The 23,119-nt window shown below is 49.2% G+C and overlaps 1 protein-coding gene across 5 annotated transcripts in view; it reads left to right on the forward strand.

Annotated features, from left to right (window-relative positions):
• The window catches only part of CTIF (cap binding complex dependent translation initiation factor), a 135,519-nt gene extending 113,100 nt beyond the window's left edge, over positions 1-22,419 (forward strand). For all 5 annotated transcript variants that reach the window (XM_050986718.1, XM_050986719.1, XM_050986722.1 and 2 more), the window contains 3 exons: positions 1,206-1,361; positions 15,983-16,036; positions 17,885-22,419. In XM_050986718.1, the coding sequence (XP_050842675.1) occupies positions 1,206-1,361; positions 15,983-16,036; positions 17,885-18,100 (426 nt within the window). In that variant the 3' untranslated portion in view covers positions 18,101-22,419. The remainder of the gene's footprint in view (positions 1-1,205; positions 1,362-15,982; positions 16,037-17,884) is intronic.
• The last annotated feature ends 700 nt before the right edge of the window (positions 22,420-23,119 follow it).

Below are 23,119 nucleotides of genomic sequence, written 5' to 3' on the forward strand. Positions count from 1 at the left end.
GCTGCAGGTCAGAGTATTTGCAGCAGCAAAGCCCTTTGTCTCAGGCAGTAGGAATAAACTGAGATGAGAAAGATAGAAGGTAATTTATTTAGTTGCTGGATTTCAAAGGTTGTGCAACCTGCACTGGAAACACATGGTGTGGAAAACAAACTTGTCCTCTTCTTCAATATTCCCCTGCTTAGTGTCTACTAAATTTTCGTATCAAGGAAAGGTCACTATGGAGACAGACAAGAAAAGTTGCGTGGGATGTCATGCAAGAACCTCTGCAGCATCTCTTTGAGCCCAGGGGAACCTTCTTGACTCTGAGCATGATGCACTCCCTTGTGCCATCCTGTAGAATGGTTTTTATTTGCTTTTCTATGTTTCCTTGTGCTGTTTGCCACGTGTTTCCCTCACATACATCCCTTTTCATACCCAACCTTTGTCAAACCCCTTCTTTCTCCCACCTGAAGGTCTGATGGGGAGGCAGCTATCTCCCTGTGTGCTTCCTCCTGATGCTGACCCATAAATCACGTCACTGGGATAATCCTTAGGCATAGCAGCCATCAGCTCAGGCTCAGGGTGACCTTTTAATGCCAAGCCCAGGCTGCCTTGATCTTCTGGTCGGGCAGGGAGCCAGTCTCTGCCAATATTTTGTGAGACGCCAGACAGCAGCCAGACCATTAGGATGCTCCTGGCCAGACACTGGGTCTGCTGAAGATACTGGAATGAATGGGCTGGGCAGGTCAACCTGGACCAGCAAGCCCAGGATGGGCACCATCATTTCCCCTGCATTTTGTTTAACCTCTCTGTTGCTGCTTTTTTTTCAATCCTGGTGGCGCTGGCTTCTTCCCTCCTCACCAAAAAATCAAGCCATCCAAACCCAACACAGTGGTGCATCTGGACAAGTGACCCTGTGTCTGTCAGGGGGACAGTAGGGTGCAAAGGGCAGACACCATTTCTGGTGCAAGCTGTGGCAGTTATTGCAGGAGCTGGTGATACTTCTGCAGTACCTGCTTTCTGGTGGCTTTGCTCTGTTGAAATTGCAGCCACTCTGCGCAAGTTGAGTAATCTCCCCACTGTTACTAAAGAGTCAATCTGTCTGTCTGTCCTCCCCCCACCCCGAGTTTCAATTTCCTCCTAATTCCCTCTCTAGACAGCCATTGTCTCTGCCGTGGTGGCGTGGTGTTGCTGATGCAGCCTCTTGTGTCTGTGCCTCTTTGCAGAAGGATTTCTCCATGCGGGAGGAGCTGCAGCAGCGGGACGTGGAGCGCTGGCTGGGGTTCATCACCTTCCTCTGCGAGGTCTTCGGCACCATGAGGAGCAGCACCGGGGAGCCCTTCCGAGTCCTCGTCTGCCCCATCTACACCTGCCTCAGGGAGGTAAATGCCTTCCCACCTTGTCCTTCCCCACCAGTGGGACAAGCTGTTGGCTGCTGTGCAAAGATGCCCGTGGTCCATGGAAAGGCTGTGGCTGCTCCATCCCTAGAAATGCCCAAGGCCGGGCTGGACAGGGTTTGGACCAACCTGGGATAGTGGAAGGTTCCCATGGCAGAGTGTCAGAACTAGACAGAGGTTCTCTAAGGCATTTCCAATCCAAATCATTCTGGGATATATAATTCCAGATCTTTGCTTTATAATTCCTAGAGGTTTGCTCTGCCAACACTTCACACTTCAAAAGTACTTACATCTGCAGGCATGCTTGGCTCTTCCTGAATATCGTCTTTCTGCTCGTTAAAGCACAATAATTAAAGCACACACTCCCTTTATCCACTGGCTAGAAAGGACCAAAGTTGGAATGGCAAACCAAGCACTGTAGTTTGCAAATCCCAGTGTTGTGAAAATCCCCACCTAAGCAGTTTAAACAGCTTCTTAAAGCAGGTGAAGCCACCCGAATAGATGAGACAGACCGAGGGGAGGAAGGAGGGAGAGAAAGGAAGTCCCTTATGTCCTTAGACCCAACCCAGTGCAGCAGAAACCCAGCCCTGTCACCAGGGTTGGGGATTTTTCAGAACCTGATTTCCTGATGAGCTCATTGTCTGGCTCCCCATGGCTCAGAGTGGTGGCAGAAACCTCAGTGAGTACATACAGAAAAGACAACTCAAGCGTTAATGTTCCATAGAGAAGGAGAGGGCTTTCCTCCATCTTGTTTTAAAGATGGCTTTGTCTCCTGCTGGTGCCTGTAGAAGATTTTCTCAGAAAAACCCGCCTTGTTGCCCAGGGTTGGAGCTGTGAATCTCAAATTGTCACTGGTGCTTCTGTCAGGCCATAAATAACTCACTGTAAAATAAGTTCTCCGCTAGACCTCAGGCAAGGGAAGGATAAAGAAAGTGCTGGTGATGACTTTTTTTATATGCATGGGAAGTTTTCCTCTGAATGCAAACACGCCATAAACATTTTGTCTGGGTGGTAGTACTGTGGGCAGAGCTCACAGATGGTGACTGGAGAAGTGAGGAGCGCGGGCCTCATGATAAGGCAGACATATCCAGAGGAGGAGATGGGAGAGAGATGCTAAGAATAGCCGAACTTCCCCAAAATCTCTGCCCACGGAGGTATGTGTCACCTTCTGGGGAAGATCTGACGTCTAGCAGAGCCCCCGTGCCCATCCGCTTCCCATCGTAATCGTGACACAGCACAGCCCTGATTCTGCCAGAGCTTTTCCCTGCCCACTCCTGTCTGCCCTCGCCGTGCTGTCCCTGTCCCTCCTGTCACCCTTCTGCTCTGTGGGGACATGGTGGTGAGCTAGAGGTGTGCGGAAGGACATGAATTTCATATATCAAGGATATTTTTTGCTACAGGGCAGCTCCATAAAAAGATTCACTAATTATATCAAGATGTCATGCGTAAATTTGCTCTTAAAAATACATCTCTGTTCCTTAGCAGGACAGGTCTGTCCCTGTGGTGTTGTTTGTCACAGATGACTTTACCAGATGATCTTTAATAGTGAGATGATCTTTAGGTCCCTTCCAACTCAAGCTACTCTGTGATTTCCAAGAGGTCTCTTAGCCTAGCTGACATGGGTCAGCCTGATTCCTCTGGCTCCCCTGCCCTAAAATGCTTGCTCTGTGACTGCTCTCTCTACAGTGCTTTGACCTTGATTCACCCCTCTTCCGTGGCTCTGGAATGGGTTTTCATTCTGCTGCCTTTTTTTGTCATTGCCAGCTAATCCTGCTGCACAGGGCCAGCCTAGGGGAAAGGGTCACCAATTTGTCAGCAGTGCCAGGCTCTGGTTGGCACATGGTTGCCAAGGCCAAAGGTGGGCTGCAGACAAAGCCGAGGAGGTGGGGTTGTGCTTTTCCAGCTGCACCCCAGAGAGGACAGGGACATCTGCACAGGCTGGCCCTGCTGGGTGCTCTGTGAGAGTGTGGAAAGTCCCTTACTGTGCAGACTGTTCATCCCTTGGTGTTCCCCATGAACCACATGGGCTGGTGGCCCAGCAGATGAGGGGTTGTCGCCATGGTCTTTTAAGTTTGGGATGCCCACATGCCTCAGGACAGGTTCACAAGGTGTAGTAGCACTCACCATGGGTTTTTTCCCATTCTGCTGATCAGAACATACATCCCCAAGTAGAGTCTCAGCCCCTCACCCCTAATTCCTTTCATATTGATTATTCCCCAGCAAGTTCCCTCTGTGCTGCCCACAGTCCTTCACAGCTCCTTCTGCCTCCATACTCCCATCCTTAGACCATAAATCATTAGCAGAGGCAAGATAACATCTCTCCCTCTGCCTGTCCTTTCAGGTCGCTTGCTTTTTAGTTTCTCTTTTTTTTTTTTTCTCCTTTTCCCTTTTCCTTTATAGCTCTGGCAGACTCAGCCAAAGGTCAGTGAGGCAGTGAGCAAGAGGAAGGGGAAAATTGCCCGATGACTGAGGCAGGAATGTCTCTTCCCTTCCCCCTGCAAAGCTTCCTCTCTCCTGCTCCTTTCCCCCCAAATAAAAGCTTATTCACACCATCATTAGCTGGGTGGGAGGGGTGAGGGTGGCCATGAGGACGTCAGTGCTGGGGGGGGAGGAGCTGGGGACATGGCTGGAGCACTGAGTGACAATGCCAGCACTATTTATCGATCAGTGTGGATGGGTTGGTTTTGTGGGCTGGGTAAAAAAATAAAAGACAAGTTCATTTCAGGTGAGGCTGGAGTGATAAGTGCTGGGGTTTGCTGGCTGATTGACCCAGGGCCCATCGCTGTCCTCTGGGAAGCAGGCAGGCCCTGTGTCAGACAAGGCAGTGGGTGTTTAACCATGGCAGAGAAAATCTGGGTCAGAGCTGCCACCTCACCCAGGCAGCCTTTTGGGAACGAAAGGAGTAGCTGTGCCCCTTGGCTCAAGCACAGTGCAGGGGCCAAGGGGCTCTGCTGCATCCTCCTCCATCACTTGAGCCTGAAATGGGGAGAGAAGGAAGGGGCTGCCAATACATCCCACACTGTGATGGCATCTCCCAGGAGCAGAATCCCTACCAAATTAAAAAGTTTAATTTCCATAACTGTTTTGAGGGGTTTGAGGTGAGGTTTGTGCAGGCTGAGAGTGTATTCTCACAGTGAGGTCTGGTAAGGTCAGTGTTGGGATTTTAGGCAAAGAGAGGGTTTGCCAAGGGAAGTAAAAGGTGAGTCCAGCTCTCGTTAAAATAGTTTAACGGAGCACAGTGCATTTGGATGGTAGTTTGGACTAAAATACATGCAGTGGAACAGTGCATATTTTAGGTTAGAGAAGGGCAATGGATACACAAGGCTGGCCCAAAGATCAGACCTGGAGACAACTGGGAAAAGGAGGGAGAGCCCTTTGCAGATGAGAATGAGAGAACTGTTGCAGTCCTCAGATCTGGAAAGCCTGGGAAAAGAATAACAAAGCAGAGATGTTAAATGAAATAAAAGCGCTTTCCTCCTATTCTTCCCTCAGAGCTTCGGGGAATCGAGGGCGAGCTGGAAGAGGGCATTGTTCCTGGGATAAAGGCTTTCCCCAGGGATGGCCATGCTGCAGCCAGGGCACTGTGGGTTTGACCCTTGCCTGCTTCCAGACCTGGCTGCTCTTGCTTGGGAGCAGTGGTGGCATCTTGCAGGACCATATTCTTCCATGAGCCTTTTATCTGGTGAAAGCACTTTTAACATTATTAGGAAGTTCTTCTGTCTCCTGTGCATTATGGTCTTAAGCAAGAGTGATGTCCTGCTCTCTCCTTCCAGCCCGATAAGCCCTCTTGACTATGGCCTCAGTTTATTTCACAAAAGCACCCTAAATTTGTCCCTGAACATCTACTTCCAGGATGGTGAGAAGTGAACATGCTGACATCTTTCCTGCTCCAAAGCCTCTGCCCTACGTCCAAACACCAAGGACCATGCTGAGCCATGCTCCAGCAATGCTTCATGTTGCATGTCCCCCAAAACAAACTAAAACCAAGACAAGAACCAAGGTACTTTGGTTCTTGCAGCCTGGCCATATTTATTCTTTTCTGTGGCCTTTGGCAGAGTCAGCAGAATGGAGAAAATGGGTGGTTTTAAGGCAAGGAAGCAGCAAATGTCAGCTGAACCATCAGAGCCCTGTGCACAGTGCAAGAAGTGCCCCGTAGCTACTGAAGATGTGGACATAATAAATAATATTATTTGCCATCTATTGTTCACTGATTGTCACCACTTTTGCCTTCCCTAGCTCTTCCCTAAGCATGGTTGGAGCTGTCTGTGCCTCATCCAGCTCTGTGCTCTCATGTCTGTGTGTGAGTCAGCGGGGTGGCCGTGGGCCACCCCAGCTTGATGCCCTCCCAGTTTCACCCCCTGGTGCTGCTGGGGAGGGGGAACATTAGGACTAGATCCTGAGGGGCCCAGCCCAGTTTTAGGTGACATCTGAGGTCTACAGGGAAGGAGGGATCACACCCAGTGCGGCTGTTGATGGGTGTTCTTGGGAGGTTTGCCTCCTGTGTTGTCTGTCTCATCCTCAGTGGATGTTGTTGGGACACCAACCTAGGAGGTGCCCCTCCCTGCCAGCCCCCAACCTAGGAGGTGCCCCTCCCAGCCACCTCCCTGCCAGCCCCCTGCCAGGAGCAGCCACTTCCAGCCCCAGTGCTTGGTGCCAACTGCTGCTTTGGATGTGTTTGTTTGTTCTTACGATGCCATTTAGCAGCCGGGTAACCTGAGCAGTTGCCTATAGCAGCAGAGCAATAGGAGGTGGAAAAACTGGCTCGAGGGACTCGGGCTCAAGGTGATGCCATGTGGCAATAATGCCACTGTGGTCTCGAGGCATCCCACCAGCTGGTGTCCCACACAGGCAGGCAACACTGGGAGGGCTCTGCCCCCTTTCATTCCCCATAATAACCCTATCCCACCCCTCACCCATGTTGCTGTGCTCTTCTGCACAGGGCTGATCTTTTGTTGAAAATTTTAAGTTTCCTCTTGACATTTTGCTTCACCCCACTGTAGTCCCTCTCATTGGCAGCTCCTTGAATACATTTCCGTACATCCCAGACTTGCTGTCAACTTTCAAACTTCATGAGATTGCACTCCTTACCTCCTCCAGGTCATGGATAAGGATGCTAAGTAGGGCAAGTCATGGGATAACAACTTGGTAGTTGTTATCATTTCTGGCCTTCAGGCAGAATTGGGTTGGAACCCAGTGGCTACAGCCCTCTGAGCCCAACCATCCAACCCACTTTTTTTATCCATCTGGTTGTCCTGGCTTGGATACAAAGGCTCTGGATATCAGGGGTGACAGGGAACTGCCTTGGCACCATCCCACTCTAAGCCTTGGACAGGGCTGCTGGGGCAGGTTCAGAGCAAACCCCAGGAAGCAGCTCATCACAGAAAGGCTAATTAAACTTCAAAACTTTGTGCAGGAGGCTGCAGGACCAATTCACAGAAATCCCTCCAGCTTGAGAGGGTTATTGCTGCTGAGGCTGTGTATCCCAGGGGTGTCCCCTTTAGAGGGGTGCAGTCATTGGCCTGACCCAAGACAGATGATTTTAGGGTCTTAACACCAACCCTGGGGAGCGAGGGCAGCTCCCAGGCGCTGTGAATCAGCAGGGATCAGGCCCAGCAGGCTGGCAGCAGGCAGGACAGTTGCTTCTCTGCAGGAGTTGTCTCCTACCTCCAGTCTGGTTGGCAGAGACAGTCCCATTTCAGCATCGTTTAAAATCTTGGCACGCTCCCATCGCTTCCCTGCCTTGGTGCACACTGCTGACTGAAAGCCTCGGGGTGGTGGTGCAGGGAGGATAAATACTCCCTGTCTAATTGCCTTCCCCCTACGTCTGAGTCTGCGGTGCAGTGTGTAGACGGGTATCCACTCCCCTCCCTTCTCTTAGTGCCTGTTATCTCCTGGGGCCATGCTGCGTAATTTAGCAAAATATTCTAACACAGTAATTAACGTCTGAACTTCAAGAGGGCACTGCCTTTTCACTGTCTCCTTCAGAGGAAGAAAGAGGAAAACCTTCCCGGCTGCAGTCGGATGAGCGAGGAGGGTGGTGCTCTTTGGAAAAGAAAATTGTATCTTTTAACGTGGGTTGTGTTTTGTTAATCACTTTCACTTTTTAAAAAGCATCAGCCTTTTGAGTTGAAAAAAGGGTCTTTGACAGTATAATGAGATGCTGGGGTTTTTAATATTACTCTCCAAGTCAGAGAGTGAAACAGAATTTTTGCTTTATCAAATGAGCAAAGGCACCTAGGGGCTTAGATCTTGACCCCACACCACACTTCCACTCAGGAAGCTCCATGAGGCCAGATCTGAACAGAAAAAATATGTCTTTTATGAAGAAGGGGACTTATATCCTCACAGAAGTCTCCTTCTGGTTGCCCCAAAAAATCAAAGATTTGGTCTCCAGTCCAGTGAGACTGGGACAAACTGGGAAGTGTTTTGTGTGGGGAAAGGATGGAGGAGGAATGAGGAATGTGGTCATGGGAGGGATTTCAGAGAAGGAGTGAAAAAGGGGACTGGGGCTCAGGGACACCAGGAGGAAGGAGAAATGAGGACAACAAGTGGGGAGTTGTTTTGGGAGTCCAGAAAATGTGGGTTGAAGGTCTGGGAGGAAGGTCTGGGATTTGGAGCAAGTGGGGCATTTTGATGTAAAGGGGCTGTGGACTTCCAGAGCCATGACAGGAGGCAGAGTGCAGGAGCAGAATCTGCAAAGAGGAAGGGTGGATGTCTGTCTGTAGGACCACACAGGGCAGGGGTGGATGTCCCTGTAACCTCTGTGCCTGCCATACATTTAAAAATAATTAACCATGCAGAAAGCTCCCACGCCTCCAGACCCCCATGGCTGTGCTGACAAAAACACTCCTATGAATGCAGGTTGTTTGGGAAACAACAGATTTCCTTTAATCCTGGTCATTTTGATCAAAGGGCATAGTTAAGGTGGAGGAGGTCAGGTGTTATTTGGGAGCAGATGAGGACAGGCCAAACCAGGGAGGGCTGCCCAGTGCCTATAAGCCCATTTGCCCTGTTGAGTATTGTATGTGCAGGAACATATTCTTGGAAAGCCACAGGACTTATTTAGCCCCAGCACCAAAACCGTGGTGCTGTATCTTAAGTAGAGGAGGGAAAATGCCACCCCTGTTTCTCTGGGACCCGTGGAGAAGTCAGAGGAAGCAATTTGTGCAGATAAAGAAGTGAAGTCAGATACCATCTCACAGGATGGTCCCTCCTCCTCGCGTGGCTTTGTTTTTCTCCCTCGCCCTCCGTACCAGGCATTGTTAGTTCCCAAAAACCCTTTCAATGGGATGTAAACACAACTATTTGCGTCTGCCGCTGCGCGCTCGCTGCCTCTGCAGAGCCAGGAAAGCGCAGAGCCTCCGGCCAGCCAGGGTGGAGCCCGCTGCAATCAAGCACCATGGTCTCGCCACTGTTTCTTTCCATGTTTTGTGTTTCCCCGGGACCCTTGGGATGAGATCACATCCTCCTCTCCCAGGGTTATTATGTCTTCGGACGGGCAGGATGAAGCCAGTCGTCTGGGTGGCTTGAACTCCCTGTGCACCCAGACCGGGTGGCTCTGGTCCGTCTGCCCTGCTCACCTTCGGATCCTGGAGGTCCACCTCCAGCCAGGGGATGTGTAACCACCAGGCTACTGTTGGATTGCAGCGTCTGGGTTGATGAGTGACCAAATTTTCTTCATCATTGTCTCCAGTAATTGTCTCTTAATGGTTTCCATCTTCCCAGGAATTTCTTCTGCCTGTTCCAGATCCGGGGAGAGAGAGTGTCATGTTTCATGGTTTCTCTTGCCTACAGTGGAAAGGAGTAGGAGGAGTTTCCCACGACTGGGTACAGGATTTTGTTCCCCTGGCCTTAATTCAATTTGCTGTTCCTCAGGAGCCTGACAAGGAGGATAACCAACATTTTGGTTTACTCGATTCAATAAACAAACTAATCTCTTCTTACCATCCTCCCAGGGAGTCCTGGTTGTGTAATAGGAGAAAAGAAATCTCCTTCTGAGCTGAGGGGAGCACATCAATGTAAAAGGAGTTGGTGCCACCAAAACTCATTTAGGATGTCCAAAGTGTGTTAGAGAAAGTGTCTGCTATGCACATGGCTCTGATGCAGCCATGCTGGGACAAACAGTTCAGCACAGAGCTCCTTGCCCCTTGTGCCACTTCATCTGGGCAGCTGCTTGTGGGATCAGCAGTGGCCTGGGCTGTTGAACTTTTCCTAATGAAGCAGCAGAAGCTGCTGTCAGACATTCTCACCCAGGCTGAGACCACAATATCCCATCAGGCAACTGGGAGGAGGGTTTTCTATATGAGACACAAGATCTGGTGGCACCTTGTGCATCTTCTGTAGCCTTGAAGACTTCCCAGATCCCCAGAGAGGCATGAGCAGGAGGAAATGGGGAGAGAAGCACCATTACTAGTGGAAGCAGCTGGACACAGACTGCCTCTCTCAGCTCAGCTGTGTTTTTAAATTCCAACAAATCACATTTTGGAGCATGGCAGAGCCTGTGCCTTGTGCAGAGATCAGCACAGGCAGCTCCATAAGGGAAAGGTTTCCCCCAAAACTTTGTTTTTGGGCAACCTCAGCATCAAATGGGTAAGCAGAAGAGATTTCATCTATGCCTGTGAGCTTCTAGAAGTCTGTTTCTGTGTGCTCACTTGTTTCTTCCCAGAGAAAGTCAGTCTCATCTGACTTCCCTTACTTCCAGAGGGGGACTTGGTACCCCTTTAGAGAGGGTGGTGCTGGCACAGCTTGTTGGTAGGCACAGGATGAACTCAGCTGACCTTCTGATGTCCTGGGTCAAGGAACTGATACATCTCATGGTAGCAAATTGTAGAAATCCTGAAACTGGCCCGGTGATGGAGCATTTTGCAATCACTCATCCCTACAACCTTGTTTGTACTTTGCATTTTCCCAAGTCCTGGCTGTTTTCACCATCCTGTGTCCTGTGACAAGAGAAGTGGAGCTGTACCATTGCCTGTGTCTCAGAGAAGTGTGTGACTCTCCCCATGCAGAGCCATGCAGTCCCATGGATCTTATCTCAGGCATCTTCCTTAAAGACTTGTGACAGGAGGTCAATAAGGGGTTGCTGGAAAGGCAGAAAATGGCTATTGATGTCTGTCTGCAGAGAGACCATGAAGCAGAATTGGCCTGGGCTCCCAGAGGACACATCTAGCAGACTGTAGGGATTCTAGGAGGTTTTGGGAGCAGGAGTTCCCCAGCTGTGGTCTGTTAGAGCACTAAGACTGCCTGTAGAGCTGTGTCTGTGTTAGCACCTAAACTGAACTGTCAGTTATAGGGGATGGTGACAGAACCACAGAATGCTTTGGCGTGGAAGGAACATTTAAAGGTCATCTCATTCTGCCCACTGCCATGGGCTAGCAACCACTAGCCCAGGTTGCTCCAAACCCTGAGATAGTGGGCTCCAAGCTCCAAGTCCAGCCTGTCCTGGGACACTTCCAGGGATCCAGGGGCAGCCACCGCTTCTCTGGGAAACCTGTGCCAGGTCCCACCACCCTCATTGTAAATAAGTCCTTCCATCTATTCAGCCTGAATCTCCCCTTTTTTAGATGAAAACGGTCAGCCCTTATCCTGTTACTACAGTGCCTACTAAAAACTTAATCCTTATATTTCTTATGAGCTCCCTTCATAAGGGGGTGTCCATGATGATCCCAATCACAAAGCTGGAAAGATCCATCTGTCAAGGGACCAAGTCCATCATGGCCCTTCCCAAGGCACTTTCTGGTTAAAAGGAGGACTGGGAAGCACCATCTCTCCCACACTTCCAGTACAGTATGTCCCCTCTGCTTAAGCTCCAAGTGGCACAAATGACTGATCTTCCTAAAGGAAATGTGTCTCCCTTTTTCCCCGTGGCCTTGCTCCACCTGGGCCATGCGTCTGCAGCACGCTGGTTTCCCTGAGGTCATGCTCCACAGTCCCTGGGAGGGGGGAATATTGGGAGGCACCTCCTCGTGACCCAGGTGCGGATGAAAAGCATACCTGTGGGCAGCCTCAGCCCCGAGGCTGCCTGGGTGTCCGTGCCTGTTGCCACTGGACCCAGGAACCCGAGATGCCTGTCGGGGAGCTGGGGCCAGCAGCGCGTGGGCTGCGGTCAGCCCGGCTTTCCCTGGGTCTAATCCCAGCTTCTACGTGGCTCTGGGTGGATATTTTCCAGGTTTCTTGTGCTTTCACGCTGGAGTCATCACCAAAGCATCATGAAATGCTGCATGCTAAGGGGTAGTTAGTGGCCAGCATTGCTTATGTGTCATTTTGCAAGCGATATCGTACACAGTAATTAGCACTGAGCCTTGCAGGAGAAGTATCATTGCATCTGGAAAAGGTAATGCGTGCGTTGGGCTGCTCCCACCCTGTCTCCTGAGGAGAGTTGCTGAAGAACACAATTAAACCTGCGTGGTTTAGTGATAAGGGGTGGTGGGACGGGTTCTCCTGTCCTCCTTGTGGTTTGGGCACCCCTGAGAATACCAAGTAAGCACCTCAGCTTCTCAGCAGGCCAGGTGATCTCAGAAAGCAGATAATAAACCCAAATATTTGGGGTGAGTCCCATTGTGTTTGCTTTTTGGTTTGCTCCTGGTGGCCTGCACCCAATACACATGCATCTCTTGCTGTTCAGGAGGACCAAGCTGGCTTTGTCTGTGATGAGGCATAGCTGCAGTTTTAGGGCTCCTTTGGTCCTTCAGCCATGGCTGCGTGTCCAGCTCGTGTAGCTTATGATGCTTACCTCTGCAGAGTGTGGAGAGAAGGCTCTGGGGCCATGGAGGCCGGGGGAGATGGGTCCCATTAGCACACCATGGATACCAGTTGAGCTCAAGGGCCACCTTGCATGGCACTGCAACTCACCACAACACACAGCACTTCCAGGAGCAGACCCTAAAACTTAGTTTGAGTTCCTTATGCAAATGTCTAGCACCCAGAGCTCACCTGGGCACACTGGCTCTGCAGAGGATCTTGCCCAGTGCTCATCTCTCCGAGTGACATAGAAATTTGAATGAGAAGGCGCCTGATACCTCACACCAGTCTGCAAGGCAGCGAGTCCAACACCAGAAACAAAAGTGAGAAGCCTTTCGCAACTGAGGCTGGGTATTATATGACTGGCCGGGCAGATTCTGGCATGCAGCCTCCTCTCTTAGGAAATCAGGCAGACTCTTTGTCTGCTCTCCAGCAGGAACTGCTGCTTTCATTGCCCGGCTTCGCCCGATACAGGGGAAACCGGCTGGAGAGCAAAGGGAAGTTTTTCTCGCAGACAGCCCCAGCCTGCAGGGGATGATTACAGGTTAAACTGAGGAGCTTGTGAGTCCCAGCTCACCTGCCCTCTTGTCTGCCTCATGCTCCTCTTTCAGATCCCTCGTCCACGTCCACCAGCTGGTTTGAGCACTGTGGGAACCTGGTGGAGAGGGATAAGATGGTGCCCACAGTGGGATTTGGGTAGAGGCACGCAGCAGGGAGGAGCAGCTATAAATAGTTAAATAAATAATAATTCCAATGTGGGAGTGTTAATTTAATGGGTATAGAGTGTTTACCTTAAAATATTTTAAGTAAAAATGAATTAGATTGCAAACAGTGAATGCATTTGGCTGGGTGGTCACACAAGTGCTGGGACTGTAGGGCTGTGATTTCTGTGGAGCTCTCAAAACATTTTCATTTTCTTTTTCTTTTTTTTTTTTCTTTTTTTTTTTTTTTTTCCTGCAGCCCTGGTCAGGTGTGACTCAGCTGTCACAGAGCTTTAGGAAACACTGTGCTCTGGCTGAAGGAACCTCCCCAATGCTTTGATTGCCTGGTGCTCACATGGGGCAGCCGTCAGTGGGGATGAAATACCATTTGAGAAATAGAAGCAAGTTGTCATTGATGGGTGAGGACATCCATGGTGGGACCCCAGGCAGCACAGTCCTTGCAGTCAGCAAGGTTCAGTGCCCATGCCAGGCTCCCTGATCTCCTCCTGCTCTGTCATGCAGGGGTCAGAAGCAGATAGTGCCTACACCCCAGCATGCTACAAATGTGGCCAGCAACACACAGAGAAACAGTGTCATTGTTCTGATCCTGCAGGCTTCAGTCCATTGCACTGATGCAAGTGGCTGGCCATGGATTTGGACTCTGGTTCTCCAGAGCAGCAGCAGATCTCAGTGCTGGGCTGTCCCTCATGTACAGGGATGTGCCTGGGCTTGGTGGGCAGGCTGTGGGCCTCCCCAGCCTACATGTCTCTGTCAGGGGCTCACCTGTAGTGCCTCAGACTGGTATCCCTTGGTAGCTTGCTGAAGCAGTGAAGCATGTGGTCCTTGGGTGGACAGGGTGGGGCACATGGTGCCTTGGAGGGCTGGTGGAGCACAGGGTGCCTCGGGAGCAATGGAGCTGGTGGATCCTGGGTGGATGAGGTGCAGTGCATGGTACCTGGGTGTACAAAGTGGAGCACATGGTGCCTCCATGGAGAAGGTGGAGCACATGGTGCCTCCATGGAGAAGGTGGAGCACATGGCACCCTGATGGACACACTAGAGCACACACATTCTCCTTGTTCAGCCAAGTCACATCAGATGAAGATCAGGTGTCCATGAGGGCAGCATGAAGTTGGAGTGTGCCTGCCCAGGGCAGGGGGTAGGATGTGTTCTCTGTTTCATCATAGATAGATCAGACTGTTCCTCATTAGCCAAGTGTCTGAGCACTTGACAGGGACATGTTCATCTTCACAAACACCTTTTGAGGTAGAGAAGCATGTCCCAACCCTGTGTGTGGGAGCTGGAGCTAGTGAAGTTGCAGCCTTTCTATGACCACATATCCTGGGCAGGGAGCAGGATCACTGAGGAGACCATGGCAGATAAAAGGCTAGAGTCAATCTTAACTCTACTTTCAAGCTTTAGTTTTTGTGTTATGTTTTTTACTAAAAAATACCAAAAATAAGAAAGGTGTTGTTAAAAGGTATTGTCTGTTACTTTATTTGCAGCCTTGCTTCATGCCATGCTCATGAGCTAAATACCCCGGGAGGGAATATCTGGACTACTGCCTGTTTATATTTTTCCCTAACTGATATTTTTTTTTCATTGTTGGTGTTGGGTTTAAAATAATCTCATGTTTTCTTGTGAGGAATCTGAACTGTTTGTGAGAACTTATCTCAGAGCACATGGCTGGGCTTAACTAACATTTTCCAAACAACTTAGCAGAAAGATAAACTGGGGGGTGGGGGGGGTGGGGTAGAAAAAAAAACCTGTTGGATGATTTGAAAAACCCTGACTGAAGCTTTGGCAAAGGAGAGGGACAGAGTGCTCAGTGAGATGCTGTGAACACCATCCTCCAAGCAAACAATCTGCTTTCTGCTGAAAACAGAAGACAAAGCTCTGAGAGCAATGGTAGTTCCTTGTGTTACCTCTTCTTTCCTCTATCTGTTTTCCAGCCAACATGGAGCTGGTAAACAGACATTTATTTGTAGAGGAAAGGAAACATGGAAAAATAAGAATGGGATGGAGAGATGGTAAGGCCTAGAGTCCCAATTCTGATTTTAACTAATGGATATTACTTTGGAGTAACATTTAGTTACACTGAGCGATTTTTATATGGGCAGTTTTAATCAGTTCAACTACTTTTAAAAAGTCTGCTTGTCTCTAATGAATGTCAGATGATAGTGAAGCCAGTTTTCCCATCTTTTCTTCTTTTGCTCAGTGGTTACTGCACACAGGGATTAGCTCAGGGCCATCAGGGTTTGTTCATTCCAAAGTGATGGGATGGAAGTGGCTATAGCTTTGAGTGTTCCTGGTACCTGTAATTGTCATAAAGATGAGAACAAATTAAAATCCATATTTTAGGTCCCGTTTTGAGGGTCCTTGCTCACAGTTTCAGTGTTTGTGGGGTGAGACATTCTAAGCTCCTACACTTTGCCATTGTCAGGTGGAGCTGTTGAACCTTGTTGCACACCCTGAGCCTGAACCAAAAGAGATGAGCATTTTCCTGCACCGTGCTGTGCCATGCCCAACAACATTTTGGGTCTTTCCTGAAAGCTGCTCCTGCTTACAAGCTTGTGCTTGTAACACAGAGTTCATGGAGAGCAGAGCAGGGTTGGAGTTGGTGCACCTGAGACTCCACAGTTCCCTTGGCCCCCCTGCCCTTGCAGCACTGTGTAACCAGCCCAGAAGGAGCCATATTAATTACAGTGAATTGGATGGAGCTCAGGCACTTTTGTGGCTGTCAGAAGTGTCCCCACGAGGTTGGAGAGGTTCAGGGGTGGGTGAGAGCCCTTCCTCTTCAAACAGCCACTCCTAGGTCTGTGCTACTCCAGTGTTGTTGACTGATTTTCTGACTGGCTGCATTTCTTCCCCGTGTGTGAAACGAGTGTTTTCTCACTGCCTGCTGTGGGATAAAAAAAGCAATGTAACCTAAACAAAATTGATTACAAAAGTTGTTAATCTAGATTTTACCCTGTGTTTTGTCACTGCTTACTTCAAATTTTTGTGTGGACAATCTGTTTTCTTCCCTCCTTCTGATTTTGTGTTCTCTCCTCCCAGAAGTGTCGAATGCCAAGCTAGACAAAGACATAGAGGGAAAGTTGTAAGGGTGGAGGAGGAGGAGGAAGATCATGCATTTCTCACTGTTTGTCTCTTCTGTCTTTTGCAGTTGTTGCAATCTCAGGATGTGAAGGAAGATGCTGTGCTTTGCTGCTCCATGGAGGTAGGGAAGCACCTCTGCATCTGCCCTGATCTCATTGCTTTACCCCTTCCATCCTTGCCCACACATGTGTCAAGCAGCTGTTGGATGTTTCCAGACCCAACAGCTGTGTGGCCTCTGTGCTTTTTGGAATGATCAAATGGATTGGATTGGAAGGAACCTTTGGAGGTCATTTAGTCCAACCTGTCTGCAATGATCATGAACACTTTCCATTAGGTGGCTCCAAGCCCTGCCCAGCCTGGCCTTGGACACTCCCAGGGATCCAGGGACAGCCACAGCTGCTCTGGGCACCCTGGGCCAGGGCCTGCCCACCCTCCCAGACAGCAATTCCTCATTCCCAAGATCCCATCTGTCCCTGCCCTCTGGCCCTGGGAAGCCATTCCCTGGCTGCTGTCCCTCCATGCCTTGTGCCCAGTGCCTGTGCAGCTCTCCTGGAGCCCCTGGAGGCCCTGGCAGGGGCTCTGAGGTGTCCCTGGAGCCTTCTCTTGTGCAGGGGAACAGCCCCAGCTGGGCCAGGCTGGCTCCAGAGCAGAGGAACTCCAAACCTTGGAGCAGCTCCTTTGGCCTCACTCCAGCAGGTCAATGCCCTTCCATTTCAGAGGAATTCCGAGGTGGATTCAAGATCCCAGGTGGGGTCTCACAAGAACAGTTCAGGTAGAAGACCATTGTGAGACAAGACCCCTTGAGACTCTGTCACTGGCTCCTGATACATGTAAATGGATGCAGGAAGTTTGGTACCTGGGGTCCCATCACAATATTATATCATCCTGGTTCCTTCAAATCTCACCCTCCATTCAGTTTTTAAGCACAGAAACGGCTGCATTGGAGCAAAAGCTGCCCCATGACTCGCTGTGCTCAGCAGTTTTTCAGAGAAGGAAATGAGTAGACATGGCACTCAGTGCTCTGGTCTGGCTGACAAGGTGGTGATCAGTCACAAGTTGGACTCATTGACCTTGGAGGTCTCTTCCAACCTAACTGATTCTATAATTCTGTGAATTCTAGCAGAGTTCCTATTGGTTACTTTTTTCTGGGAAGTGATAGGCCCATGGGGACAGATTCTTTTCTTGCAGAGAGCAGTTGAAGTTGCAGCCTGAATAGTTAAAATTCAGCAAAGCAGATGAGGAGGCGGATTTGATTTTTAAGGTGAGGCCTTTGGGGAGCTCTGCTTTAGGGAGCCTCCCACGGACTCATCACTGTCCACCCCAAACTTGGACCTTCTCTGTGGAACCACCTAGGGCTTGTGCTACTCAATAGAGGCTCTCCAAGGAGTAATTGTTTTAGAAAGAGCCCTTGGCTGTCTCCAGCAAAGCAGCATGACAGGTATAAATGCAGATCTCGGCAGGGCAGGATTTGTTATGCACACAGGCGCGTTCTGCTTATTCCAGCTAATGACTGGGAGTCACTGGGAGCTCTGAATCAGCGAGTAAATGAAGGGCCAGGTAGAAGGCAGGAATACCACATCACAGCCTGCACTTTGTTTTGACAATAGCATGATTTTTAGGTGGGATTTTTTTTCTTTTTTTCAAAAGCAATCTGTCGTTGCTGCCTTTGAAGTCAGTGGGAGCTGAACCATTCACTCCTCCAGCAGCCTGGTGTGGATGCTTTTGAAAACCTCACCCTTCGTGTTCAGCTCTTGGAACCTGCTGCTGGGTGGTTTTGGTTTTCAGAAGCCAAGATGCCTTTAACCTTGCCTGCACCAGGCAGGGCAGAATCGAAGGGATGGGAGAGGTGTCCGTAAAAAGCCAGAGGGGTGTTTTAACATCATGGAGTGATAGAATCCTAGCCTGTCTCAAGCTAGAAGGGACCCACAAGGATCAGTAATCCATGGTTGAACCCTTCTTCTCCTGACAGCTGCAGAGCACCGGCCGGCTGCTGGAGGAGCAGCTGCCTGAGATGATGACAGAGCTGCTGGCGATAGCACGCGACAAGATGCTGTGTCCCTCTGAGTCCATGCTGACACGGTCCCTGCTGCTGGAGGTCATCGAGCTGCATGCCAACAACTGGAACCCCCTGACACCCACCATCACTCAGTACTACAACAAGACCATCCAAAAACTGACGGCTTGAGTGGCAGGGCAAGGTGGGGTGGTAAGGGACGAGAAGAAGACATGCGCCTTGACGGGACCCGGCAAGAGCTTTTCTGATTTAAATCCCCCAGCAGACCAAACCCCAGCATGCTCGAGAATACGTTTGTGGGGTGGGGAGGGAGCAGCATGTTTCTTTTTCAGCCGCGTCGCCAAGTGCCACCCCTCCTCCCTGCCGTGGTTTTGTTTTAGGGGTTTCTTTTTCTGAACTCATTGCTCAAGCAGCAGCAGCGCATCCCGCCGGGTTATTGTTTGGCTTTCGAAAGAAGACAGAGAATTTGGAAAAGGAGGGAAAAAAAAAAATAATCTAAGTGGGGGCTAGTATTGTTTTCACGCCGTCCTCCTGCCTTGCCCTGGCCAACTGGCAGGAGACAGCACGCAGCAGATGTCTCGGGAGGACAAAGCCAGGCACACACTACACCAGACGCTCATAATTGATGGCTTTTGTCAAGCGGGGCTTGCGTTAGGTCCCCCCCTCCTTCTCTTGTTTTTGACTTTCTGTGTGTTCCCCCACCTACTCGCCACCCCTTCAGAGGCAGATTGGAGAGCGGGACGACTTTCTTATTTGCACTGGGTTTTCTTTTCCTCGAGCGTTGGTAATTTCTTCTTATCTTATTGTATTGTTGGACGGACAGTTGTGAGCAGCTCGGGGACGGGGAGAGCAGCGCCTTCCCTCGAGCTGGGAAACGGTTTATGTGAAGATACTGAAGCAGAAGGAGTGTTTTAAAGGAGTCCTAAAGCCACTGCAGAAGTTACATAGCCACCGTCATCTTGCCAGTAACCTGCTCGGTGGATTGAGAAACATGTCCTTTGAGCTGGGGGCTCTAAAAACAGGGGATTCTGTGGCTCTTGCTGTTCAAGTCGCCGTTATTCCTCAGCCACTATAATCATTTAACTTTCCTTTGTAATAATTTTTTTTTCCATTGAAGGAGTGCTTTATTGTTATTACTGTCATGGTTGTAATTATACATTTAAATCCAGGCCTGTTATAGTTGGGCCTAATAATGTACAGGGCAAGGGAGAAATGAAGGTTTGATGTTTTTTGGAGGCTGGTAAAGAGAAGACAAGCAGCGTATAGCAAAAAAAAAAAAAAAAAGGAAAAAAAGAAGAGGGAAAAATAGAAAAAGCCAAAAATAGAAGTTTGAGCCTGGTTTCTAACTAGCTGATTATGCTATCCAGCGTTCCTAGGTGTGTGCAGTGTGCAGGAACAGCTCTGTCCCACGCTTAGTGTAAGTGGCACAGTGCCATCGAGGGATGGGAGACATCTTCAGAGAGGCAGGGTGTGCTCGGGCATCCCCAGGGGCTCCAGGATCCCCTCATGGCTCCTTGCTGGAGCATCCCAAGGGAGAGGACACCTGTGGGGGACAGTGGGGAGGTGCCATCCAGAGGGTGAGAGGCTGGTCCAGGGCAGTGCCTGAATCATGAAGATGACACGGTGGGCTCCTGTTTGCTGATCTAGCAACACTTTGACTTACGAAATCTCTCCAGGTGGTTTTTCTAGTGAAACCTAGCAAGGGTGCAGGCTGCCCCATCCTGCCTGCAGGAGCCAAGGGAGGCATGATGCCATCAGCTCATCCTGGCTTCTTCTCACTGTTCAATTTATTCCTTTTATGATAAGAGAATTTATGCCACAAGGATGGTGCACACGGACCCTGGACCAGGCAGGCTGAGCCTGAGCTCAGCAGCTCAAACCCGTTTTTTCCAAGCAAAAAGTTGCATTTCTGGTGGCTTGTAGAGAAGAGAGGTTTCACCCTAACCTCCTTGGATGTGCAGTATGTTCTTGGGTGCCTTATGAATGTGTTGGTCTGTCTGTGATGGGGAGGAAGCTTTTGCTGCAAAATTTAAAGGGCAGAAATTTTCAGCAGAAAATGCATTGCAGGGGGGTGAGCATCGTGATGCTGCAGTTCAATATTACCTGAATTTTCGTCTGCTTGTCTGCTGATCCAGTTTTCATCCTGCACTTGGAGCAAGAGGAGCTGGAAACAAGAGCTTCAGTTTTCCTGTCTACCTAGAAAGCAGCAAAATGATTGCTGAGTTCACTAGAATTGCCTGGAAGAACTAACTTTTGCTTCACTTATTCAAGCCCAGGAGCTTCGCACAGTGACAGCGCCTTGCGTTGGGTCAGCTTCATTAGTAGCAATGTGGTTTGATAGTATTAATGAGCAGATGAACTTCATTAGGACGGCAAAGCCCACCAGTATTACAAGGCTCAGGGCTGTGCCCATCGCTCTTTGTTTTTTCTGCTCCCTGAATTCCCAAGGAGTGGAGGAGAAGGGGATATAACACCCATCACAGTGCACTCAGGCAGAGTGTCAGTCTTCTGGGAGAAGGCCTGAAAAACAATTTTGTCTTGTTGTTTGGTCTTTTTTTTTTTTTTCTTTTTTTTAAGAACAGCAGAGCCCTATAGCAGGGACCGCAACCTGATGGGTTGGGGTGCCAGGGATCCTGCCAGCAGTGATCCAGACTGCCACTCTGGCCCCTGCAGCTTCTCACTTCCCACAGAACTTTTTCTTGGGATGTAGTGAAAGTAGAAAAAAGAAAATAAAAACACAGATAATTGGGGATTTTTTTTCTAAAAACTTGAACTTTCACCCATCAGTGCATCAGGAGGCATTCAGAGTCAAAGTATAAGCCACAGGGCAGTATTTCTCCTAAAGCATTTCCCTACCCCTTACCTGCTGTGAGAGCTTATTCAATTTTCTCATTGTGGGGCAATCCCGAATCCCCCACTGACCAGGCTTGGCCCGTGACTTTCCCTTCCAGCACTGGTAATGAAGAACTTTCATGTGAAATCTGTCGTTTTTTAATGTCTTGCCATTTATCTCTGCTATTAGCATACGTTCATCCAGCCATTAACTGCTTCGATGCATCAGTCACTCTGTTGGTGTACAAAAATCAAAATGTTGACCAAAAATGGGGGTTTCTCCCCAAAAATTACATGCTGCCAGTGGTATCTTTCTGAAGTCCATCATCAGGAAGCCGGCAGACGCATGACATCATTCACCAGGGTAACGTGTTGGGAAAAGAGGTACCATGAGGACATTTGATGGGCAGGATGGGGAACAGCACTGGGGAATTTTTGGGGGTGAAAGCACCTGGGGATCCTGGAGTGTTTTCTTCTCTCTCTTTTATTTTTTCTCCTTTCTTTAACCATATGGATTACTTTACAAACGATCGCCAAAGAGCGTAATTCCCCAATGTGTATTTTTGGGTGCAAAGCCACCAGCTACATCTCCCTAAATCAGCCAGATTCCACCTTTGCTGCTCAATAAAAATATTTGTGTGGGGTTTTACTGCATTGTCCCCATACAACTACATCAGCAAAGGGGGAAAGCAAACTCCTCGGGCCAAATGTGTGTGGGGCCAAACCTCAGGGTAGTGTGGAGGCGAGTGGCTGCAGCCTCACCTCTGTGCCCATCTCCCTGGGATGCAGAGCAGGTTTGCTCACACCCTGCCAGGCTCCCCAGATTATTATTCACCTCATTCCTGGTAAAAAAATCTTTGCAAACTGACGAGTTTTGCTACGCAGAAAGTGACTTGCTCGGTTTCCCCGTGAGGGATTCCACTGCTGCTCGGAGAAGTCTCATGTATATGGAGGTGAAACAAAAACAGGAGAAAAAAAAAGGAAAAGTAAGTGATTTGCTTGGTTCCCCTCTTTCCCTGAAGGAGATTAATTAGTATCTATTCTTGGCATGATTGATGGCTTTGAAAGAAAACTTGTCAGAATAAGTTATGATTTATTTTCGTGCTTATTTTTATAACACCCCTCACTTGGAAATCTCTCAAAATCTTAAATATTATTTTGTTTTTTTAATTTCCCTGCTGGGTATTTAATGGCTTTACACTAATTTTGCTCTTCTTGGTGATAGCTATTAAGCAGTCCTGGTGATATTTTCAGTATTTTTTCAGAAGAAATTATACTAAGGGTTGCTAAGTCCACTGTCAATAGCCAAGGGAGCTGCGGTGTCCTGCAGAACACGGAGTTAACGCTAGCAATTTTTTTTTTAATGTATTTATTTGCATTTGAAAAAGCAAGATTTTTAATTTAATCATATTTGTTAAACTAAGCGCTTTAAAAATTTTTAAAAATTAAAAAAAAAAAAGGAAAAGGTTTTGGGGAGAGTAAAGACTAGATATTCATACTTAGAGAAATCACAAACTCATCGTTTTCAGCATTTCAGAGACTGTTAAAACAAGGGAGCTCATAACTCTTTGTGGCAATTCAGTCTTTGTTTATAGAACATCCAGACCCATTGTATGCTATAAAATGCCTCATCTGAGTAATAAATGTTTAAAGCTTGACATTTCCCCATCTCTTTGTGGGTACGCGCTGTCGCTTCTCCTGCTCTGGGAGGGACCATCCTTTAGTTCAGGATGGGAGGAAAGGAACATGTGGGTGGTGGGAGCAGAATATCCCTCGTGGTGGGAGCGCAGCTCAGGAGGGCTCTGTGGGGATGGCTCAGTGCTGCTGGCACTGGTCACATCCTGCTGCTCCTCCTGTGAGGCTTGGTGCCTCTCCCTGTCACTCCTCACAGGGGTGAGGGTGAAAGCTTGTGGGAATGGCGCAGAGGGCTCAGAGCTCCATGGGTGATGGATTGAGCCTGTCTCCTGATCTGCCTCCACAGCTGCCCTCTCCCCTGCCCAAGGTGAATTTCCCACTTCTTTGTGTCCTACCTCAGCCGGGCCTGGGGTTCCTTAGGGGACCCCCTAATTTAATCACATACATTCCACCCAGTGCTACAGCAACAAGGGCTCGCCAACCACTGCTGCCTGTTGAAAATAGTCTTTGAAAATTATGCTTGAGATGTTTGTCACAAAATCACAGAATATTCCCACTTGGAAGGGACCCACAGGGACCATCAAGTCCAGCTCTACAGTGAGTGGCCACACAGGGAGGAAGCCACAACGTTGCCATTACTAGCACTGTGCTCTGACCAACTGAGCCAATCTCAGAAAAAACAGGATTACTCCAAGGTCTCCTCTGGAAAACCCTTCTCAAGCC

This window comes from Serinus canaria, chromosome Z (assembly GCF_022539315.1).
Source record: "Serinus canaria isolate serCan28SL12 chromosome Z, serCan2020, whole genome shotgun sequence".
Lineage (NCBI taxonomy): Eukaryota > Metazoa > Chordata > Aves > Passeriformes > Fringillidae > Serinus > Serinus canaria.